The sequence below is a fragment of the Ailuropoda melanoleuca genome, chromosome 13 (genome assembly GCF_002007445.2).
Source record: "Ailuropoda melanoleuca isolate Jingjing chromosome 13, ASM200744v2, whole genome shotgun sequence".
Lineage (NCBI taxonomy): Eukaryota > Metazoa > Chordata > Mammalia > Carnivora > Ursidae > Ailuropoda > Ailuropoda melanoleuca.
In genome coordinates this window covers 22,955,773-22,977,342 of record NC_048230.1, presented here as the reverse complement: position 1 = coordinate 22,977,342, position 21,570 = coordinate 22,955,773, and the positions used below count along the sequence as shown (strand labels likewise).

The window sequence follows — 21,570 nt, the reverse complement described above, 5'->3', positions numbered from 1 at the left end:
GCCGGCGCCGAGGGCTACCAGCCCGTGGACGGCTACGCGGCCCCGGACCCGCGCTCGGGACTCTACCCGGGGCCGCGCGAGGACTACGCGCTGCCGGCGGGGCTGGAGGTGTCCGGGAAGCTGAGAGTCGCGCTCAACAACCACCTGTTGTGGTCCAAGTTCAACCAGCACCAGACCGAGATGATCATCACGAAGCAGGGCCGGTGAGTGAGACGCGCCGGCTGGGCGGGCGGCTGGGGGCCTCAGACGTGGTTTTTCTCTCCTGCCTAGACTTTGCTAGTGTCTCCGCGCCCCTCACGGTTTGGCTAAGGCTTTGGGGGACGCGGGGACGGAGTTGTAGCGAGGACAAGAAAGTTCTGGCGGTTGTTTTCTCCCAGGACATCACCACCAACAGGCGGAATTCAGAGTGGGTGCAATGAGAAGTCATCGTGGTTTAGGGGGAGGGTACCTGTGGTTTCACCCAGAATTGGGTTGTGCCCTTGCCCCACTCTCTACCGCAATGGGGGTCTCAGGGGGCAGAGGGGGGACTGTGTTTTGGATTTGGTAGGGCAGGACCCCTCTTAGCCCCTCTGCGTGGGGAAATGGAGGAGAGGGCAGGGTCTAGGTGCCCCCAACAATAACCCAGTGCAACCCCCCCCAACCTCTCCTACCCCCCTCCCCCGCCCACCTCTCCTAGTCATTTCGCTGCTGTTGTGCACAGGTCAGTTTTGGGAGGTGGGTAAGCCTGGGATTTGGTGACATGGAGTAGCAGTCGCCAAGTTTCCTTTCCGGTTGTACTTTGAGATCGTATGTCTGGTGTGAGTGTGTTTTGCGGGGGGGTAAAGTGTGTGGGGGGCGCAGATCCAGGCACAGGCCCTGCTGGAGAGCACACATGCCCATGGGCCTGAGCAGGTGAAGCTAACTATGGGTCCCAGCGCCCCAGCCAGTCCCCCTCTGCTCCCTCCCAGGTCTATCCCCTGAAAGTCTGCCTCATCCCTGGCCAGATACTTTCCAGTATCTGTAAGATTCAGCCTGGGGCACCCATGGCTCCATGGCTCAGGGTCCCCTGAGCCCAGGGCATGCAGGGTAGAGTTTGGGGCCGAGGGTGCTGCTTCCGGAGAGAGCCTCCTGCGTGGGGAAAGGAAGAGAAACTTGCCCCTGGTATTTGTTTAGTAAGCAGTGCTGAGTGGGCCCTGCCTGGGTCTGGCATGTGAGAGTGTGCCCCCATCCTTCCTTGTGGGGAGCTGCTCCGGCTGGGGACGAGGGAGGACCTCTGTGTGGAGGGGCTGTGTCATCAGGACAGCCGGGAGGTGTCGAAGGGCAGATACCCAGTGTCGGGCCTGGGGAGGGGGGAGGAGAGAGGCCATGCTGGCCCGGGGCGGGGGGGTTGGCATTCAATCTAGGCATTGCTAGGACATTCTTCCTTTCCAGTGATTTCTGTGGGGTAGCCTGGGATTGAGGGACCTGTCCACTTACAAAAAGCTTCAAGTTGCTGAGCTGTTCTTCCTTCTCTGGGATGAGCCCAGGAAAGTTGGCATTTTCTTTTAAGGTGTGGCCTTTATCCCCTAAGCTTTCTGAGAATTCCTCTCTTCATCCCCCAACCCCAGTCCCCTCTGAGTGCTCCCAGGCACAGCCCAGGCTTCTAGTCCTGTCAAGTCTGGACAGGGGACCCAGAAGATCCTATCCAGGCCCCTTCCTGCACAGACAGGGAAATGGGCTCAGAGACAGGAAGAGACTCTTCTGAGGTTACACAGCCCACCTGTCGCTGGCAGAACGGGCACCCGAACCCAGATGGTATCTGCCTGGGTTTCTTTCTCCAGCCCGTCTCTGCCGGGAGGAAAAACAGCCACCTACACTGTCCAAAGGCCTTGATGCGTTCAGAGTGCTTTCACTTCCATTCTTTCACTGCATGCTACGTAGGCCAAGAGGTCTCCCCATTCACAGCTAGGGGACGTCTGGTGGCTTGCCCTTGGCCGCACAGCAGACCTGAACTTGGGCCTCTACTCTTGGATGGGCAGGAAGCCCTCCCACCCTGGGGCCTGGCCCAGGTCTCCCTGCCACCTGCTGCCAGGCCCCTGTCCTTCCAGTCTCGAGGGGCGGGGTGGACAGAGCATCGGCCAGCATTGGAGCCGGTGGGTGCAGGGCTGGCTGTGGGCTGCCTGAAGGCTGGGAAGGGGGTGTCTCAGGGGATGCATCCCTGCGTGGTTACTGTCACTACCCCTGTGGCTTCCTTCTTCCCTTTATGTTCTTGCTGAATAATTCTCTCTTGACAAGTCTTGTTGTCTACCTTTTAGATCCATAAACCTACTTTCTTTAATTATGAAAAATTCCAATATATACGAAAGTACAGGAAAAACCTTCACCTATCCATCACCCAGTTACAACACTTGTTACCGCTGGTCCAGTCTTGTTTCTTCTTTATCATCACCTCGCTTCCGCCTCCCAGCCCCTAGTCTGCAATTATGTTAGTGATGGCGTTAAGTATTTAGTAAGTAAATCTAGGCACTATATTCTCTCATCCTTAAAATTTCTCTATGCACGTTTAAATTTGGCTTTTTAAAAATTTATTTATTTATTTATTTATTTATTTATTTATTTATTTATTTATTGCGGGGAGGGGGAGAGAGAGAGAATCCTAAGCAGGCTCCACACCCAGCACGGAGCTTGATGCTGGGCTCCATCTCATGACTCCGAGATCATGACCTGAGCCAAAATCAAGAGTTGGACGCTCAACTGACAGAGCCACCCAGGCGCCCCTAAAAATGGCTTTTTTTTAGACATTTTATTTATTTATTTGACAGAGAGAGACAGTGAGAGAGAGAACACAAGCAGGGGGAGTGGGAGAGGGAGAAGCAGGCTCCCAGCAGAGGAGCCCGATGCGGGGCTCGATCCCAGGACCCTGAGATCATGACCTGAGCAGAAGGCAGAGGCTTAACGACTGAGCCACCCAGGCACCCCTAAAAATGGCTTTTTAAAAGTAAACACAACAGCATTAAAATACCTGAGAAGAAATTCAAAAATATCACCAAATTTCCCTGATCATTTCGTAATTGCGTGTGCTCGCAGGCCCGTGTGTGTGTGTGATAATCCTCTCACTTTCCGTCCATCCCGAGGGACTGCTTGGGTCGTACACTGTGCGGTCCCCATTGGAAGGGGGCAGTGGCCCCTCATCATTTTCTTTGATGCCCCATGGTGGGGTGGGGGGACAGAGAACACACTGCCCCCAATTCAGTCCCACCAGCCCCACCGCCTGGGTCCCTGAGCTTGGGCTCCAGTGATCTGGGAACTTGGCGGCCATTTCCTTCCACTACTGGCTTCTGAAGAGCAAGGCTTGGGCTCAGAGAACAGCACCCTTCTCTCCTGTGTGGAGGGCTGGCCTGTCCCTCCGTGGGCTCCAGTGACCTGCCAGTCACCACCACATCACCCACGGCCTTCTTCCTTTTTGAAAAATCCTTCCAGTCCAGGCCCACCCACAGCCCCACGGCCTTTTGCCTTGGGCTGACTCACTCCCTCCCAGATCCTTCCTCTCCCACCCACCCTAGACCCATCCCTCAGTATGGACAAGTGATACAGTCACTCTCTCCTCCACAGACAGCAACAGGGTGCGGCGGGGGGCCTGGGGGGCATTTCCCAGGGCCAGAGACTGACCCGGGCAGCTCGGATGCGGCGGGGAGGGGAAAGTGAGATAAAATGTTGGACTGGCCAGGGGGAAGGGCTGGAGTTCAAGTTTGTGTATTTGTGGAGTTTCGCGTGCCCACCCCAGATTTGGGCTGTGTTTCTGTGTGGCACTGTGTGTACTGGGAATGTGTTGGTGTGCATAGAACAGTTGATGGTAGACATTCTCAGCAGAGGAAGAGAGAGGCGGGTGTCTGTGCGTGTGGGTGTGTGGGTGTGCATTCATTGCTGGCAATCCCCACTTTTCTGGGTGTGATTAGTTGATTATTATAATTAAGATAACTTTGGGTAGCTCTGTTGTTAAGTAGCTCAATTTGCGTGTGTGTGTGTGTGTGTGTGTGTGTGTGTGTGTGTGTATTAATTTAGCGGTGGAGAAAACAATTTCAGTGCCGCTCGATCCTCGATCACTGGCCCCACAGCCATTGTGGCCTTCCCTACATTCTCGACTCCGAGAACTTTTTAGATCTTTAACACAATTTTATTTTCTTGCTGAGGGGAGGGGCTTTAAGCCTGCTTTAATTTGGACTCACTGGCTTAATTTCTTTTGGGGCAGGTGGAAACATCTTTCCTTTCTGTTGGCCCTTTGGCTAGTGGCTGTGTGATTTCCACTGAGTTGGGTCTGAGGCTGGTGGGAGGAGGAGATCCAGGACCTGAGCACCGTTTGGATTTCCGGAGGTCCTAGGCACTCTGGAACAGCTTCCTAAAAAGTGCTGCTAATTTACATACCCACGAAGCGTGTGCGAGGGGACCCACTTTCCCACACACTCATCAGCATTTGAGATCAGTTTTAAAACATCTTGCCAACACGACTGACACAAAAACTCCCTCCTTGTACTTTGTACGTCATGATGGTGCATTGGAGCCTCTGAGGTGCTCAGGATTGGGGGTGGGGGTGGGGGTTGCGAATCATTTCAAGCCCTGAGCAGCAGCCGAGGACTTTAGAGTCGTGGGCCCTGTCGTCTGAGGGCAGAACGGTGAGTGGTCCTTTTGGAGAGAGCTTAGGTTGGCACCTGACCCCGTTCCTTCCCAGCAAAGTGTCATGTAAATCAGGGGCTATTTTGGGATTCCAGCTGGTGGAGATTCTAGACTTTTAGGGTGAAATGAGACCTCCCTTCTCGTCTCCCTTTCCCCCATCCTCTTCCGGAGTCTCCTTCATTTCCCTTCAGCAGAGATAAGCAAGGTGGAGGGATGGACGCACAACCTGGGAGACCCCCAACTCTGCTCTCTCACCAAAGAGCCGTCCGCTAGGCTCTCCGACCTTTGGTTTCTTCAAGTGTAAAATTGGAAATAACATTTTACATTTCAGGTGAACTGGCAGCTGCTAAGTCGAGGCCCAATGAATATAGTCCTTCTCTTCCTTCAGTCCTACAAGTTTGGATAGGAACCGGTTATAGTCCAGAAAACGAGGGCAAACCTGACCGCTGTCATACAATGAGCTGGTGGGTAGGGATGGGATGAAAATATTGTCTCCGCCTTCGTTGTTCAAGATCTCATCCCTAACCTTTGGTTTCTCATGTCAGCTGGCCTGCTGAGCCCCCTGGGACTGGAGCCTGGGGCTAGAGATCCAGACTCTTGCTTGGGGTCCTTCCGGGGGGCCAGCAGGCTTTGCTCGCTCTGGGCTGTGAAAGGATGGGGTGGAGGAGGGACCGGATGAGCTGAGTTTCACATCTTTCAAACTTCTTCACAGCTCTCAGAGGAAAAATGGATAGGAGTTATTGTCTCCATTTGTGGGTGAAGAAACTGAGGCTTGGTTGGGGGATTACTTATTCCAGGGGATAGGGCCAGTAAGTCTCTCTCTTTTTTTCCCCCCTCAGCATAGGAGAGTCTGAAGAAGACAGGAATGTGGGGAGACCTTCCCAAGATTATTAAGGGTGTTGCTCTGGGATCTTCTGGGGACTAGGGTGCACCCAAAAGTGTTGCACCCCAGGCTTCTGGAACTCTCCCTCCTCCAGGTTTCCTGACTCATGGACTGGTGTCTTTCTGCCCATCCGGCATGACTTGTCGTAGGAGGAGGGGAGAGAGGTGTGGGAATGCAAAGTCGTTCTGATGAGGGTTTGATTCTGCCATCCTGAAAATTCTGCTCTTCTTGCTTGGGTTAGAAGAGAAAAGCTTGGCCATTGGACTTGTTGATGGGACTGGTGCTAGTAGAGATGGTGGTTGTAGTAGTGGTAGTAATGGTGGAGGGGATCATCGTAGTGATGGTGATAATGGAGTAGATGGTTTGGTGATGGGGACAGTGATGGCAGAGGTGTGGTTGTAAGTGATGGTGGTGGAGGTGGTGGTGACGGTGGAGACGGTGGTCATAGTGATGGTGGTGATGGGGGTGTTGGTGGAGGTGGTGGTGATGGGGCCTGTGGGGGTGGTGATGGCGGTCGTAGTGATGGTGCTGATGGGGGTGTTGGTGGAGGGGGTGGTTGTGATGATGGGGCCAGTGGGGGTGGCTATGGTGGAAATGGCAGAGATGGTTGTGGTGTGGCAGTGCTTCTTTCTCTGACTCGTTACTCCAGCACAGTGGAAGAGAATGCAGCATCCCAACATCAACTCCTCCACTTTTCCCGGGAAACAGGACTTCGAGTGTGAGGGTTGTGCTTAATAGAGTTCTTTTTTGGGTGGATGGAAAGTTCCATCTGGGATTTTAGGTACTTCTCTGAAGGCTCAGGGCCTGGGGCAGGGCCATACTACAGACATCAGGCCCAGGAGAATGGGGCAGGGAGAGCCTGGGCGGCGTACGGCTGGGAGCGTGTTGGAACCGTGAGGGCCGCAGTGGAGAGGATGGTTCGGGGCCTGAAACCACACCAGGGCTTGGGGGACTGAGGCATGAGGCCTCCTGGGAAGTGGCTGTGGGGGGCTGGCTGGTGGCTTTGCTCCCCACTAGGAAGCAAACTAAGGTTAGAGACAGTGGCACACAGTTAATGTCTAGCAACAGATGCTCTGAAAGAAAAACATTGAAAAAGCCCCGATTCATAGTGTTGGCTGACTTCCGTGGTGTAAATGCTCCCTGACGGCCGATTTCGAGCTGCGCACACAGCCTCACTGACTGCAGAGTCGGGAAGAGCTGGGCAGTCGTGCAGCTGTCTAGTATTTCCGTCCTGCAGGAGCAAGAGATGTAAGTCACTTCAAGAGCAGAGATAACAGTGAAATGCAGTAAACGAACTGAGAAGTGGTGATTTTTGAGTATTTATGACCTTGGCTTATGATGCAATGTATTTAATTGTAAGTTTATATAATTTAATTTTGAACTATGGGGGTATGTAACAACTGGCTGGCACACTTCCTGGTCATTTCCAGTCGGTTCTCTGGCGGGATGGAAGCTGACTCCAGCCCACCACCCAAAGCCTTTGTGCAGGGGTGGCCGTCTGCGAGGCTGGGGGCTGACGGATGTCGGTGGGTCTCTCTGCTCTCCCCAGGCGGATGTTCCCATTCTTGTCATTTACTGTGGCGGGGCTGGAGCCCACCAGCCATTACCGGATGTTCGTGGACGTGGTCTTGGTGGACCAGCACCACTGGCGGTATCAGAGCGGCAAGTGGGTGCAGTGCGGAAAGGCTGAGGGCAGCATGCCAGGTAGGAGCGCCCTGGGTAGCGGTGGGCACTCTTTTTCTCCGAGACTGGGCGCCCCCTGGTGGATCCAGGAGGAACCCCCCCCAAGCCCTTGCCCCCCTACACCTGAGATTTAATTCCCCATCCCACCCTTATCCCCTCCCACTTCTCACTCCCATTCTGTTTGTCCTCTCTTCTCTATTCCACGTTAGCCTGTCCTCTGCTCAGTCCTCTGCCCACATCTCCCCTTGTCCTGCCCCATCTGGCCTCCCCCTGCAGCCTTTTTGACATCAGCCTCAGAAGAGGCAAAGAAGCCCCACTTCGCCTGGGGTCTGGTCCCCGGGGGCTGTGTGCCAAAGAGGTTAACTGTCCGCAGGAAACCGCCTCTACGTTCACCCAGATTCCCCCAATACTGGAGCTCACTGGATGCGCCAGGAAGTGTCATTTGGGAAACTAAAGCTCACAAACAACAAAGGGGCGTCTAACAATGTGACCCAGGTGGGACTCCTTGCCATCCTCCACCCCTTCTGGTTGATTCTGTTCTGTAAAAGTCTCTGGCTCATCCTTTTCCACATGCCTGGGGAGGGGGGAGGATGAGGTGGGAGGAAGCTAAATCTCAGGGACAGGGGTGGGGTCACATTCAGGAGGACACGGGCCAAGCCAGCCCTGGGGGTTTCTTCGCCAGACCCCAGGCTGCCATCACCTGTGCACCGTGCTGGGCATGGAATTGGTGCCAGTGGCCCCCGGGATGGACGCAGAGTCTCTCTGAGTTGAGCAATACTGTTAACAGAGCCCCATCCCTGAAAAGGGTTGCTTGTGCTCATCCCTTGGTCACAATGCACATCTGGGGGGTAGGAGATGGGGCAAGAGGGCAGAGCTGGTGCCCTGGAGAGGCTGGGGACTGGAGCTAGGGGGCCTGGGGGAAGTTGCACGGTAGCAGGGCAGGGCAGTGGACACGGTGGCCTCAGGGTCCCTTTCTAGCTGGGCTATCGGGCCAGCCACGGTGGGGATAGAGGTCCCTTCGACCCCCGCAAGCATCCGGTTCTCTCTTAGATGATCGTGCTCCAGTCACTCCATAAGTACCAGCCTCGGCTGCACATTGTCGAGGTGAACGACGGGGAGCCGGAGGCGGCCTGCAACGCTTCCAACACGCACATCTTCACCTTCCAAGAGACCCAGTTCATCGCCGTGACCGCCTACCAGAACGCGGAGGTGAGGGCCGAGAGCCGGCCTGAGCTGCAAGGGGCAGGAGGGGGAGAGTGGAGCCCACGGTCTTCCTCGGTGGGAAATTCAGAAGTTCCCTAGCCCCCGACTCAGGACTCAGGTGCCTCTATTTCCCCTCTCTCTCTAGATTACTCAGCTGAAAATTGATAATAACCCCTTTGCCAAAGGATTCCGGGAGAACTTTGAGTCGTAAGTGCCGCTGGGTTCCATTCATCAAGGACCTCCTCTTGGTTCCTCCCGAGACTTGACTTCAAACGTGCGCCCAACATGTCTCCTTTCTGCCCCTGGGGGTGGGAAGAGGTGGGATGGATGCTTGGAGGGTGGCGAGGCCAGGGAAAGAGGGTCCAGGGAGGGGCGTGCAACACGCAGGCTCACAGGTGACCNAGGGCCGGGCGCCTGGCGCCGACCCGCAGAACCGCTACTTCTACCCGGAGCCCGGCGCCCAGGACGCGGCCGACCGTCGCGGGGGCGCCAGCCTGGGGGCGCCCTACGCCGGCGGCGCCCTAGTGCCCGCTCCGCCCGGCCGCTTCCTCGGAGCCTACGCCTACCCGCCCCGGCCCCAGGCCGCCGGCTTCCCCGGGGTGGGCGAGCCCTTCCCGCCGACAGCCGGCGCCGAGGGCTACCAGCCCGTGGACGGCTACGCGGCCCCGGACCCGCGCTCGGGACTCTACCCGGGGCCGCGCGAGGACTACGCGCTGCCGGCGGGGCTGGAGGTGTCCGGGAAGCTGAGAGTCGCGCTCAACAACCACCTGTTGTGGTCCAAGTTCAACCAGCACCAGACCGAGATGATCATCACGAAGCAGGGCCGGTGAGTGAGACGCGCCGGCTGGGCGGGCGGCTGGGGGCCTCAGACGTGGTTTTTCTCTCCTGCCTAGACTTTGCTAGTGTCTCCGCGCCCCTCACGGTTTGGCTAAGGCTTTGGGGGACGCGGGGACGGAGTTGTAGCGAGGACAAGAAAGTTCTGGCGGTTGTTTTCTCCCAGGACATCACCACCAACAGGCGGAATTCAGAGTGGGTGCAATGAGAAGTCATCGTGGTTTAGGGGGAGGGTACCTGTGGTTTCACCCAGAATTGGGTTGTGCCCTTGCCCCACTCTCTACCGCAATGGGGGTCTCAGGGGGCAGAGGGGGACTGTGTTTTGGATTTGGTAGGGCAGGACCCCTCTTAGCCCCTCTGCGTGGGGAAATGGAGGAGAGGGCAGGGTCTAGGTGCCCCCAACAATAACCCAGTGCAACCCCCCCCAACCTCTCCTACCCCCCTCCCCCGCCCACCTCTCCTAGTCATTTCGCTGCTGTTGTGCACAGGTCAGTTTTGGGAGGTGGGTAAGCCTGGGATTTGGTGACATGGAGTAGCAGTCGCCAAGTTTCCTTTCCGGTTGTACTTTGAGATCGTATGTCTGGTGTGAGTGTGTTTTGCGGGGGGGTAAAGTGTGTGGGGGGCGCAGATCCAGGCACAGGCCCTGCTGGAGAGCACACATGCCCATGGGCCTGAGCAGGTGAAGCTAACTATGGGTCCCAGCGCCCCAGCCAGTCCCCCTCTGCTCCCTCCCAGGTCTATCCCCTGAAAGTCTGCCTCATCCCTGGCCAGATACTTTCCAGTATCTGTAAGATTCAGCCTGGGGCACCCATGGCTCCATGGCTCAGGGTCCCCTGAGCCGAGGGTGCTGCTTCCGGAGAGAGCCTCCTGCGTGGGGAAAGGAAGAGAAACTTGCCCCTGGTATTTGTTTAGTAAGCAGTGCTGAGTGGGCCCTGCCTGGGTCTGGCATGTGAGAGTGTGCCCCCATCCTTCCTTGTGGGGAGCTGCTCCGGCTGGGGACGAGGGAGGACCTCTGTGTGGAGGGGCTGTGTCATCAGGACAGCCGGGAGGTGTCGAAGGGCAGATACCCAGTGTCGGGCCTGGGGAGGGGGGAGGAGAGAGGCCATGCTGGCCCGGGGCGGGGGGGTTGGCATTCAATCTAGGCATTGCTAGGACATTCTTCCTTTCCAGTGATTTCTGTGGGGTAGCCTGGGATTGAGGGACCTGTCCACTTACAAAAAGCTTCAAGTTGCTGAGCTGTTCTTCCTTCTCTGGGATGAGCCCAGGAAAGTTGGCATTTTCTTTTAAGGTGTGGCCTTTATCCCCTAAGCTTTCTGAGAATTCCTCTCTTCATCCCCCAACCCCAGTCCCCTCTGAGTGCTCCCAGGCACAGCCCAGGCTTCTAGTCCTGTCAAGTCTGGACAGGGGACCCAGAAGATCCTATCCAGGCCCCTTCCTGCACAGACAGGGAAATGGGCTCAGAGACAGGAAGAGACTCTTCTGAGGTTACACAGCCCACCTGTCGCTGGCAGAACGGGCACCCGAACCCAGATGGTATCTGCCTGGGTTTCTTTCTCCAGCCCGTCTCTGCCGGGAGGAAAAACAGCCACCTACACTGTCCAAAGGCCTTGATGCGTTCAGAGTGCTTTCACTTCCATTCTTTCACTGCATGCTACGTAGGCCAAGAGGTCTCCCCATTCACAGCTAGGGGACGTCTGGTGGCTTGCCCTTGGCCGCACAGCAGACCTGAACTTGGGCCTCTACTCTTGGATGGGCAGGAAGCCCTCCCACCCTGGGGCCTGGCCCAGGTCTCCCTGCCACCTGCTGCCAGGCCCCTGTCCTTCCAGTCTCGAGGGGCGGGGTGGACAGAGCATCGGCCAGCATTGGAGCCGGTGGGTGCAGGGCTGGCTGTGGGCTGCCTGAAGGCTGGGAAGGGGGTGTCTCAGGGGATGCATCCCTGCGTGGTTACTGTCACTACCCCTGTGGCTTCCTTCTTCCCTTTATGTTCTTGCTGAATAATTCTCTCTTGACAAGTCTTGTTGTCTACCTTTTAGATCCATAAACCTACTTTCTTTAATTATGAAAAATTCCAATATATACGAAAGTACAGGAAAAACCTTCACCTATCCATCACCCAGTTACAACACTTGTTACCGCTGGTCCAGTCTTGTTTCTTCTTTATCATCACCTCGCTTCCGCCTCCCAGCCCCTAGTCTGCAATTATGTTAGTGATGGCGTTAAGTATTTAGTAAGTAAATCTAGGCACTATATTCTCTCATCCTTAAAATTTCTCTATGCACGTTTAAATTTGGCTTTTTAAAAATTTATTTATTTATTTATTTATTTATTTATTTATTTATTTATTGCGGGGAGGGGGAGAGAGAGAGAATCCTAAGCAGGCTCCACACCCAGCACGGAGCTTGATGCTGGGCTCCATCTCATGACTCCGAGATCATGACCTGAGCCAAAATCAAGAGTTGGACGCTCAACTGACAGAGCCACCCAGGCGCCCCTAAAAATGGCTTTTTTTTAGACATTTTATTTATTTATTTGACAGAGAGAGACAGTGAGAGAGAGAACACAAGCAGGGGGAGTGGGAGAGGGAGAAGCAGGCTCCCAGCAGAGGAGCCCGATGCGGGGCTCGATCCCAGGACCCTGAGATCATGACCTGAGCAGAAGGCAGAGGCTTAACGACTGAGCCACCCAGGCACCCCTAAAAATGGCTTTTTAAAAGTAAACACAACAGCATTAAAATACCTGAGAAGAAATTCAAAAATATCACCAAATTTCCCTGATCATTTCGTAATTGCGTGTGCTCGCAGGCCCGTGTGTGTGTGTGATAATCCTCTCACTTTCCGTCCATCCCGAGGGACTGCTTGGGTCGTACACTGTGCGGTCCCCATTGGAAGGGGGCAGTGGCCCCTCATCATTTTCTTTGATGCCCCATGGTGGGGTGGGGGGACAGAGAACACACTGCCCCCAATTCAGTCCCACCAGCCCCACCGCCTGGGTCCCTGAGCTTGGGCTCCAGTGATCTGGGAACTTGGCGGCCATTTCCTTCCACTACTGGCTTCTGAAGAGCAAGGCTTGGGCTCAGAGAACAGCACCCTTCTCTCCTGTGTGGAGGGCTGGCCTGTCCCTCCGTGGGCTCCAGTGACCTGCCAGTCACCACCACATCACCCACGGCCTTCTTCCTTTTTGAAAAATCCTTCCAGTCCAGGCCCACCCACAGCCCCACGGCCTTTTGCCTTGGGCTGACTCACTCCCTCCCAGATCCTTCCTCTCCCACCCACCCTAGACCCATCCCTCAGTATGGACAAGTGATACAGTCACTCTCTCCTCCACAGACAGCAACAGGGTGCGGCGGGGGGCCTGGGGGGCATTTCCCAGGGCCAGAGACTGACCCGGGCAGCTCGGATGCGGCGGGGAGGGGAAAGTGAGATAAAATGTTGGACTGGCCAGGGGGAAGGGCTGGAGTTCAAGTTTGTGTATTTGTGGAGTTTCGCGTGCCCACCCCAGATTTGGGCTGTGTTTCTGTGTGGCACTGTGTGTACTGGGAATGTGTTGGTGTGCATAGAACAGTTGATGGTAGACATTCTCAGCAGAGGAAGAGAGAGGCGGGTGTCTGTGCGTGTGGGTGTGTGGGTGTGCATTCATTGCTGGCAATCCCCACTTTTCTGGGTGTGATTAGTTGATTATTATAATTAAGATAACNTGGGGGTTGGGGGGGAGGGCCCTGCGAATCATTTCAAGCCCTGAGCAGCAGCCGAGGACTTTAGAGTCGTGGGCCCTGTCGTCTGAGGGCAGAACGGTGAGTGGTCCTTTTGGAGAGAGCTTAGGTTGGCACCTGACCCCGTTCCTTCCCAGCAAAGTGTCATGTAAATCAGGGGCTATTTTGGGATTCCAGCTGGTGGAGATTCTAGACTTTTAGGGTGAAATGAGACCTCCCTTCTCGTCTCCCTTTCCCCCATCCTCTTCCGGAGTCTCCTTCATTTCCCTTCAGCAGAGATAAGCAAGGTGGAGGGATGGACGCACAACCTGGGAGACCCCCAACTCTGCTCTCTCACCAAAGAGCCGTCCGCTAGGCTCTCCGACCTTTGGTTTCTTCAAGTGTAAAATTGGAAATAACATTTTACATTTCAGGTGAACTGGCAGCTGCTAAGTCGAGGCCCAATGAATATAGTCCTTCTCTTCCTTCAGTCCTACAAGTTTGGATAGGAACCGGTTATAGTCCAGAAAACGAGGGCAAACCTGACCGCTGTCATACAATGAGCTGGTGGGTAGGGATGGGATGAAAATATTGTCTCCGCCTTCGTTGTTCAAGATCTCATCCCTAACCTTTGGTTTCTCATGTCAGCTGGCCTGCTGAGCCCCCTGGGACTGGAGCCTGGGGCTAGAGATCCAGACTCTTGCTTGGGGTCCTTCCGGGGGGCCAGCAGGCTTTGCTCGCTCTGGGCTGTGAAAGGATGGGGTGGAGGAGGGACCGGATGAGCTGAGTTTCACATCTTTCAAACTTCTTCACAGCTCTCAGAGGAAAAATGGATAGGAGTTATTGTCTCCATTTGTGGGTGAAGAAACTGAGGCTTGGTTGGGGGATTACTTATTCCAGGGGATAGGGCCAGTAAGTCTCTCTCTTTTTTTCCCCCCTCAGCATAGGAGAGTCTGAAGAAGACAGGAATGTGGGGAGACCTTCCCAAGATTATTAAGGGTGTTGCTCTGGGATCTTCTGGGGACTAGGGTGCACCCAAAAGTGTTGCACCCCAGGCTTCTGGAACTCTCCCTCCTCCAGGTTTCCTGACTCATGGACTGGTGTCTTTCTGCCCATCCGGCATGACTTGTCGTAGGAGGAGGGGAGAGAGGTGTGGGAATGCAAAGTCGTTCTGATGAGGGTTTGATTCTGCCATCCTGAAAATTCTGCTCTTCTTGCTTGGGTTAGAAGAGAAAAGCTTGGCCATTGGACTTGTTGATGGGACTGGTGCTAGTAGAGATGGTGGTTGTAGTAGTGGTAGTAATGGTGGAGGGGATCATCGTAGTGATGGTGATAATGGAGTAGATGGTTTGGTGATGGGGACAGTGATGGCAGAGGTGTGGTTGTAAGTGATGGTGGTGGAGGTGGTGGTGACGGTGGAGACGGTGGTCATAGTGATGGTGGTGATGGGGGTGTTGGTGGAGGTGGTGGTGATGGGGCCTGTGGGGGTGGTGATGGCGGTCGTAGTGATGGTGCTGATGGGGGTGTTGGTGGAGGGGGTGGTTGTGATGATGGGGCCAGTGGGGGTGGCTATGGTGGAAATGGCAGAGATGGTTGTGGTGTGGCAGTGCTTCTTTCTCTGACTCGTTACTCCAGCACAGTGGAAGAGAATGCAGCATCCCAACATCAACTCCTCCACTTTTCCCGGGAAACAGGACTTCGAGTGTGAGGGTTGTGCTTAATAGAGTTCTTTTTTGGGTGGATGGAAAGTTCCATCTGGGATTTTAGGTACTTCTCTGAAGGCTCAGGGCCTGGGGCAGGGCCATACTACAGACATCAGGCCCAGGAGAATGGGGCAGGGAGAGCCTGGGCGGCGTACGGCTGGGAGCGTGTTGGAACCGTGAGGGCCGCAGTGGAGAGGATGGTTCGGGGCCTGAAACCACACCAGGGCTTGGGGGACTGAGGCATGAGGCCTCCTGGGAAGTGGCTGTGGGGGGCTGGCTGGTGGCTTTGCTCCCCACTAGGAAGCAAACTAAGGTTAGAGACAGTGGCACACAGTTAATGTCTAGCAACAGATGCTCTGAAAGAAAAACATTGAAAAAGCCCCGATTCATAGTGTTGGCTGACTTCCGTGGTGTAAATGCTCCCTGACGGCCGATTTCGAGCTGCGCACACAGCCTCACTGACTGCAGAGTCGGGAAGAGCTGGGCAGTCGTGCAGCTGTCTAGTATTTCCGTCCTGCAGGAGCAAGAGATGTAAGTCACTTCAAGAGCAGAGATAACAGTGAAATGCAGTAAACGAACTGAGAAGTGGTGATTTTTGAGTATTTATGACCTTGGCTTATGATGCAATGTATTTAATTGTAAGTTTATATAATTTAATTTTGAACTATGGGGGTATGTAACAACTGGCTGGCACACTTCCTGGTCATTTCCAGTCGGTTCTCTGGCGGGATGGAAGCTGACTCCAGCCCACCACCCAAAGCCTTTGTGCAGGGGTGGCCGTCTGCGAGGCTGGGGGCTGACGGATGTCGGTGGGTCTCTCTGCTCTCCCCAGGCGGATGTTCCCATTCTTGTCATTTACTGTGGCGGGGCTGGAGCCCACCAGCCATTACCGGATGTTCGTGGACGTGGTCTTGGTGGACCAGCACCACTGGCGGTATCAGAGCGGCAAGTGGGTGCAGTGCGGAAAGGCTGAGGGCAGCATGCCAGGTAGGAGCGCCCTGGGTAGCGGTGGGCACTCTTTTTCTCCGAGACTGGGCGCCCCCTGGTGGATCCAGGAGGAACCCCCCCCAAGCCCTTGCCCCCCTACACCTGAGATTTAATTCCCCATCCCACCCTTATCCCCTCCCACTTCTCACTCCCATTCTGTTTGTCCTCTCTTCTCTATTCCACGTTAGCCTGTCCTCTGCTCAGTCCTCTGCCCACATCTCCCCTTGTCCTGCCCCATCTGGCCTCCCCCTGCAGCCTTTTTGACATCAGCCTCAGAAGAGGCAAAGAAGCCCCACTTCGCCTGGGGTCTGGTCCCCGGGGGCTGTGTGCCAAAGAGGTTAACTGTCCGCAGGAAACCGCCTCTACGTTCACCCAGATTCCCCCAATACTGGAGCTCACTGGATGCGCCAGGAAGTGTCATTTGGGAAACTAAAGCTCACAAACAACAAAGGGGCGTCTAACAATGTGACCCAGGTGGGACTCCTTGCCATCCTCCACCCCTTCTGGTTGATTCTGTTCTGTAAAAGTCTCTGGCTCATCCTTTTCCACATGCCTGGGGAGGGGGGAGGATGAGGTGGGAGGAAGCTAAATCTCAGGGACAGGGGTGGGGTCACATTCAGGAGGACACGGGCCAAGCCAGCCCTGGGGGTTTCTTCGCCAGACCCCAGGCTGCCATCACCTGTGCACCGTGCTGGGCATGGAATTGGTGCCAGTGGCCCCCGGGATGGACGCAGAGTCTCTCTGAGTTGAGCAATACTGTTAACAGAGCCCCATCCCTGAAAAGGGTTGCTTGTGCTCATCCCTTGGTCACAATGCACATCTGGGGGGTAGGAGATGGGGCAAGAGGGCAGAGCTGGTGCCCTGGAGAGGCTGGGGACTGGAGCTAGGGGGCCTGGGGGAAGTTGCACGGTAGCAGGGCAGGGCAGTGGACACGGTGGCCTCAGGGTCCCTTTCTAGCTGGGCTATCGGGCCAGCCACGGTGGGGATAGAGGTCCCTTCGACCCCCGCAAGCATCCGGTTCTCTCTTAGATGATCGTGCTCCAGTCACTCCATAAGTACCAGCCTCGGCTGCACATTGTCGAGGTGAACGACGGGGAGCCGGAGGCGGCCTGCAACGCTTCCAACACGCACATCTTCACCTTCCAAGAGACCCAGTTCATCGCCGTGACCGCCTACCAGAACGCGGAGGTGAGGGCCGAGAGCCGGCCTGAGCTGCAAGGGGCAGGAGGGGGAGAGTGGAGCCCACGGTCTTCCTCGGTGGGAAATTCAGAAGTTCCCTAGCCCCCGACTCAGGACTCAGGTGCCTCTATTTCCCCTCTCTCTCTAGATTACTCAGCTGAAAATTGATAATAACCCCTTTGCCAAAGGATTCCGGGAGAACTTTGAGTCGTAAGTGCCGCTGGGTTCCATTCATCAAGGACCTCCTCTTGGTTCCTCCCGAGACTTGACTTCAAACGTGCGCCCAACATGTCTCCTTTCTGCCCCTGGGGGTGGGAAGAGGTGGGATGGATGCTTGGAGGGTGGCGAGGCCAGGGAAAGAGGGTCCAGGGAGGGGCGTGCAACACGCAGGCTCACAGGTGACCCGTTTTGTTCGTGACCCCTGTTTTCTTGCTTTTTTTTTTTTTAAGGATGTATGCATCTGTTGATGCCAGCGTGCCCTCCCCGCCTGGACCCAACTGTCAGTTGCTTGGGGGAGACCACTACTCTCCTCTCCTACCCAACCAGTATCCCGTTCCCAGCCGTTTCTACCCCGACCTTCCTGGGCAGGCCAAGGATGTGGCTTCCCAGCCTTATTGGTTGGGGGCCCCCCGGGACCACAGCTATGAGGCCGAGTTCCGAGCAGTCAGCATGAAGCCTGCATTCCTGCCCTCCGCCCCCGGACCCACCATGTCCTACTACCGAGGCCAGGACGTCCTGGCACCTGGAGCTGGCTGGCCGATGGCCCCCCAGTACCCTCCCAAGATGGGCCCAGGCAGCTGGTTCCGCCCCATGCGGACTCTGCCCATGGAACCTGGTCCTGGAGCTTCAGAGGGACGGGGGCCAGAGGACCAGGGCTCCACTTCGGTGTGGACTGAGATCACCCCGATCCGGCCAGAGTCCAGTGACTCGGGACTGGGTGAAGGAGACTCTAAAAGGAGGCGTGTGTCCCCTTATCCTTCCAGTGGCGACAGCTCCTCCCCTGCTGGGGCCCCTTCTCCTTTTGATAAGGAAAGCGAAGGCCAGTTTTATAGCTATTTTCCCAATTGAGCAGATGACACGACAGAGTGTCATCAGGTTGGAGGACACCAAGCAACACAGACCTGCGACTCGGGACTGGGGGGCCCCAGCTCCCTCTGTCCCTTCTCCTTTTGTAGTTGGTTGAGGAAGAGGGGGGCCAAGAAGCATTCTGGGGTTTACTGGCTGCTTCGGGCCCACGACGACACCTGAGAGGCGTGTCCCCTGCCCCTTCCTTTGCCCTAACTACCGTCATTTACCTGGTGCTGCTTCTGGCTGCGAGTTCCCAGCTGGAGAAAAGAAGAAGGTCTTGGACACAAAGGAGCTTCCTCTCTCCTGTGGGGTGGGGTCGGGGTCGGGGCGGGGGGCAGGCTGGGCTCTGGAGACTCGGCTGTCTTCCTCCGTAGAATGAACTTCGGGCAGTTCTGTTTGTGTGTGTGAAAATAAAGATACCGTGGATTTGATGCCAGCCGGCCCGGCAGCGTCAGCAAGAAGACTGTGGTGACTTTGGGGTGGCTGGCCTGGGCCCCACCGGCTCGGAGCCAGTGGGGTCCCAAGGAAGGGGCTGGGAAGGGGGGGTTGGTGCACACCTCAAGAAGCAACGTCTTGGGGTGGGGGGTGGTTGTGTGTGTGCACGCGCGCTTGTTTCTTTTTCTTTTTTCTTTTTGGACCGGGGAGGCTATTTATTGTACAGAGAGTGATGTCTGGATGTATTTCTTTTGTCTTCATCACTTTCTGAAAATAAACATGAAACTGTAGAATGTGTCCTGCTTTGGTGCCCTGGAGGAGGGCGTGGATGGGGCCTCCCCTGGGAATTGCCAGGGGCACCTTCTCTCTCCAGCAGCAGCTGAAGTTCCCAAGAACCGGAGCCTCCTAGAAATCCGGAGCAGCTTTGCGGAGGGGACGAACGGAGCTAAAGCGAGGCCGCACGTGCTACCTTTGGCGCTCGGGTTGACGGTTTGATTCCACCGCTTCAGGCATCTGCGGACAGAGAACAGTCCCTCTGTCTGTGTAGCGCCTGACCGTGAAGGAGAGCAGGGAGGGCAAGACCAGAGGACCCGGCCGGGTGGGGCTGGGGGCTCTGCACAGAGGAACAGCCTTGATTTCTCTCTGCGTTTCTAGTAGCTCTGGTTCTCCGTCTTCATCTTAGGGATGGTCAAAGATGAAAGGAGGAAATGTAAGTAGAATCCCATGAAATTGCTGTTTTCGTCAGGCAAGAACAGCCAAATACTGGCAATTTCATATGATTCACACTAGCATCTGTAAAGGGCTTTGAACAGCGCCTGGTAAACAGTAAGCACCCAAACTGTACGTTACTGTTGTTGTAATTCTCCAGCTCTGTTTTTCTCTCTCTTTACACACATACTAAATGATGTTTGTAAAATGACACCTGTTTCTTTTTTTTTTAATTCCTTTTTTTTTTTTAAGATTTTATTTATTTATTCGACAGAGATAGAGACAGCCAGCGAGAGAGGGAACACAAGCAGGGGGAGTGGGAGAGGAAGAAGCAGGCTCACAGCAGAGGAGCCTGATGTGGGGCTGGATCCCAGAACACCGGGATCACGCCCTGAGCTGAAGGCAGACGCTCAACCGCTGTGCCACCCAGGCGCCCCGACACCTGTTTCTTTTAAAGAATGTAAGCAAGGCAGAAAAGTGGAAAGACAGCAGTAAATTTTCCCAAATTTTACCACCCATCACTATCCTTAAATGTTAAATGGGTTAAATAGATAGACAGAAATATGTTTTTATAACATTGGAATCATACGGAAAATGCTTTTTTTAAGAAAGATTTTATTTTTAAGTAATCTTTACACCCAGTGTGGGGTTCGAACTCACAACCCCGAAATCAAGAGTTGCATGCTGCCCTGACTGAGCCAGACAGGCTCCCCTGAAATGCTTTTTCTTAATAAAAACTACTGAATTTTAGTTTACAGAATTTAATAATACAAAAATAGAAAACCTCATCAAGCAAACCGTCAGAAACTGAAAAACTCTCAAATGAACAAAGGGATCGCAGAACTCGAGATAAGTTGGGTTTTTTTGGTTTGTGTTCCACGATTAAAAGCTATTTCTTGAAAGAGCGCTCTAAGGTTAAGAAAGGAGCTTATGGGAACCGTTCAGAGGTTGGAATGACTCCGTTTGCCTCACCCCAGTTCAGGGCATCCCCCATTCCAATGGGGGGGTCATCCTGGGCCCTGGGGTGTCCTCTCTCTTCTGCTGGAGCTTGGAAAACTTCATTTCTATCACAGTTCACATCCCCTCCTTTCTTGGTCTCTATCCAGAGGCCATTTTCATCACCTTCTAGTCAGAAGAAGCAAAAGATAAGAAGACATAATTGGTTCCATCCTCCTTGGATTTGGAAGCTCATAATTTTGTAAATGACGTTAGGAGTTGTGTCATACTGCACTCTGTGGGTACAGATACTCCTTCCCGGCCCCACCCCTGGACTTACTAAGTATTGGTATTAAATTGGCCCTACTTCCCTTTTTGGAAACTGTCGTCGGTAATCACAGTACTCTTTTCCCCCACTGTTTTCATTTTTATTTTTTATGTTTGTTTATTTATTCATTTATTTATTTATTTTTAAAGATTTTATTTATTTATTTGACAGAGAGACAGCCAGTGAGAGAAGTAACACAGCAGGGGGAGTGGGAGAGGAAGAAGCAGGCTCCCAGCGGAGGAGCCTGATGTGGGGCTCGATCCCACAACACCGGGATCACGCCCTGAGCCAAAGGCAGACGCTTAACGACTGCGCCACCCAGGTGCCCCGATTTATTCATTTATTTTTAGTAATCTCTACACCCAACACCCAATGTAGGGCTTGAACTCATTACCCTGAGATCAAGAGTTCCATGCTCTTCTGCCTGAGCCGGCTAGACGCCCCATCCCCCACTGTTTTTAAATGGGTTTTGTTTGCTTCATTACATGTAAGTGAAGGGAGTGGTCTTTATACACTTTACTTTTTCCAGAAGTGTGGGGACATATGTTTTATATGCTTTGTTATTTGACTCATAAAGGTTTATGACTGTTATTTATTTACTATTAAATGTACCATTTACTGAAAAGGTAAAATACAAAGTACTAAAATATAACTTTATATTATCTTTCTATGCATGAACATGGGGTATTTCCTTATTTATTTAGGTCATTCTTAAGGTCCTTCAGTGAAGTTTTACAATTTATATGGACAGATCTTGTATGTCTTTTATTATATTTATTTTTAAGATTATTTATTTATGTATGTATTTATTTATTTATTCGACAGAGATAGAGACAGCCAGCGAGAGAGGGAACACAGCAGGGGGAGTGGGAGAGGAAGAAGCAGGCTCTCAGCAGAGGAGCCTGATGTGGGGCTCGATCCCAGAACGCCAAGATCACGCCCTGAGCCGAAGGCAGACGCTTAACGACTGTGCTACCCAGGCCCCCCTTATTATATTTATTCTTAAGTAGTAAGGTGTTTTTCTCTATAAAGGGTATCTTTTAAAAATGCATGTTTTCTAAATTTCTTAAAAGTGATCTCTACACCCAACATAGGGCTCCAATGCACCACCCCAAGTTCAAGAGTCATATGCTCTATTGACAGAGCTGGACAGGCACCCCTCAATTGTTTATTGTGACTGATTTTTTATATGCTGATCATGAGGCGCAGCCATCTTGCTAAAACCATTATTATTTTTTAGAGATTTGCTATAAATTCATCATTTTCTTTATGGCCAATCAGATTATTTCAAATAATGACAGTTTTA

General features: G+C 53.9%; 2 protein-coding genes across 2 annotated transcripts; both read left to right on the top strand.

Annotated features, from left to right (window-relative positions):
• Positions 1 to 8,706, top strand: LOC117795578 (T-box transcription factor TBX21; the record flags this gene model as incomplete). Its single annotated transcript, XM_034640674.1, has 5 exons — positions 1 to 203; positions 7,062 to 7,216; positions 7,569 to 7,690; positions 8,246 to 8,404; positions 8,544 to 8,706. Coding segments are annotated over 5 exons (705 nt in total), but the record flags the coding sequence as incomplete, so codon positions are not given.
• A 15-nt stretch (positions 8,707 to 8,721) lies between these two features.
• Positions 8,722 to 18,582, top strand: TBX21 (T-box transcription factor 21). Its single transcript, XM_011221842.3, has 6 exons — positions 8,722 to 9,224; positions 15,456 to 15,610; positions 15,963 to 16,084; positions 16,640 to 16,798; positions 16,938 to 16,999; positions 17,239 to 18,582. Exons 1-6 carry the CDS (start codon positions 8,722 to 8,724, stop codon positions 17,855 to 17,857), a joined length of 1,620 nt encoding a protein of 539 aa, XP_011220144.2. The 3' UTR covers positions 17,858 to 18,582.
• Positions 18,583 to 21,570: the final 2,988 nt, after the last annotated feature.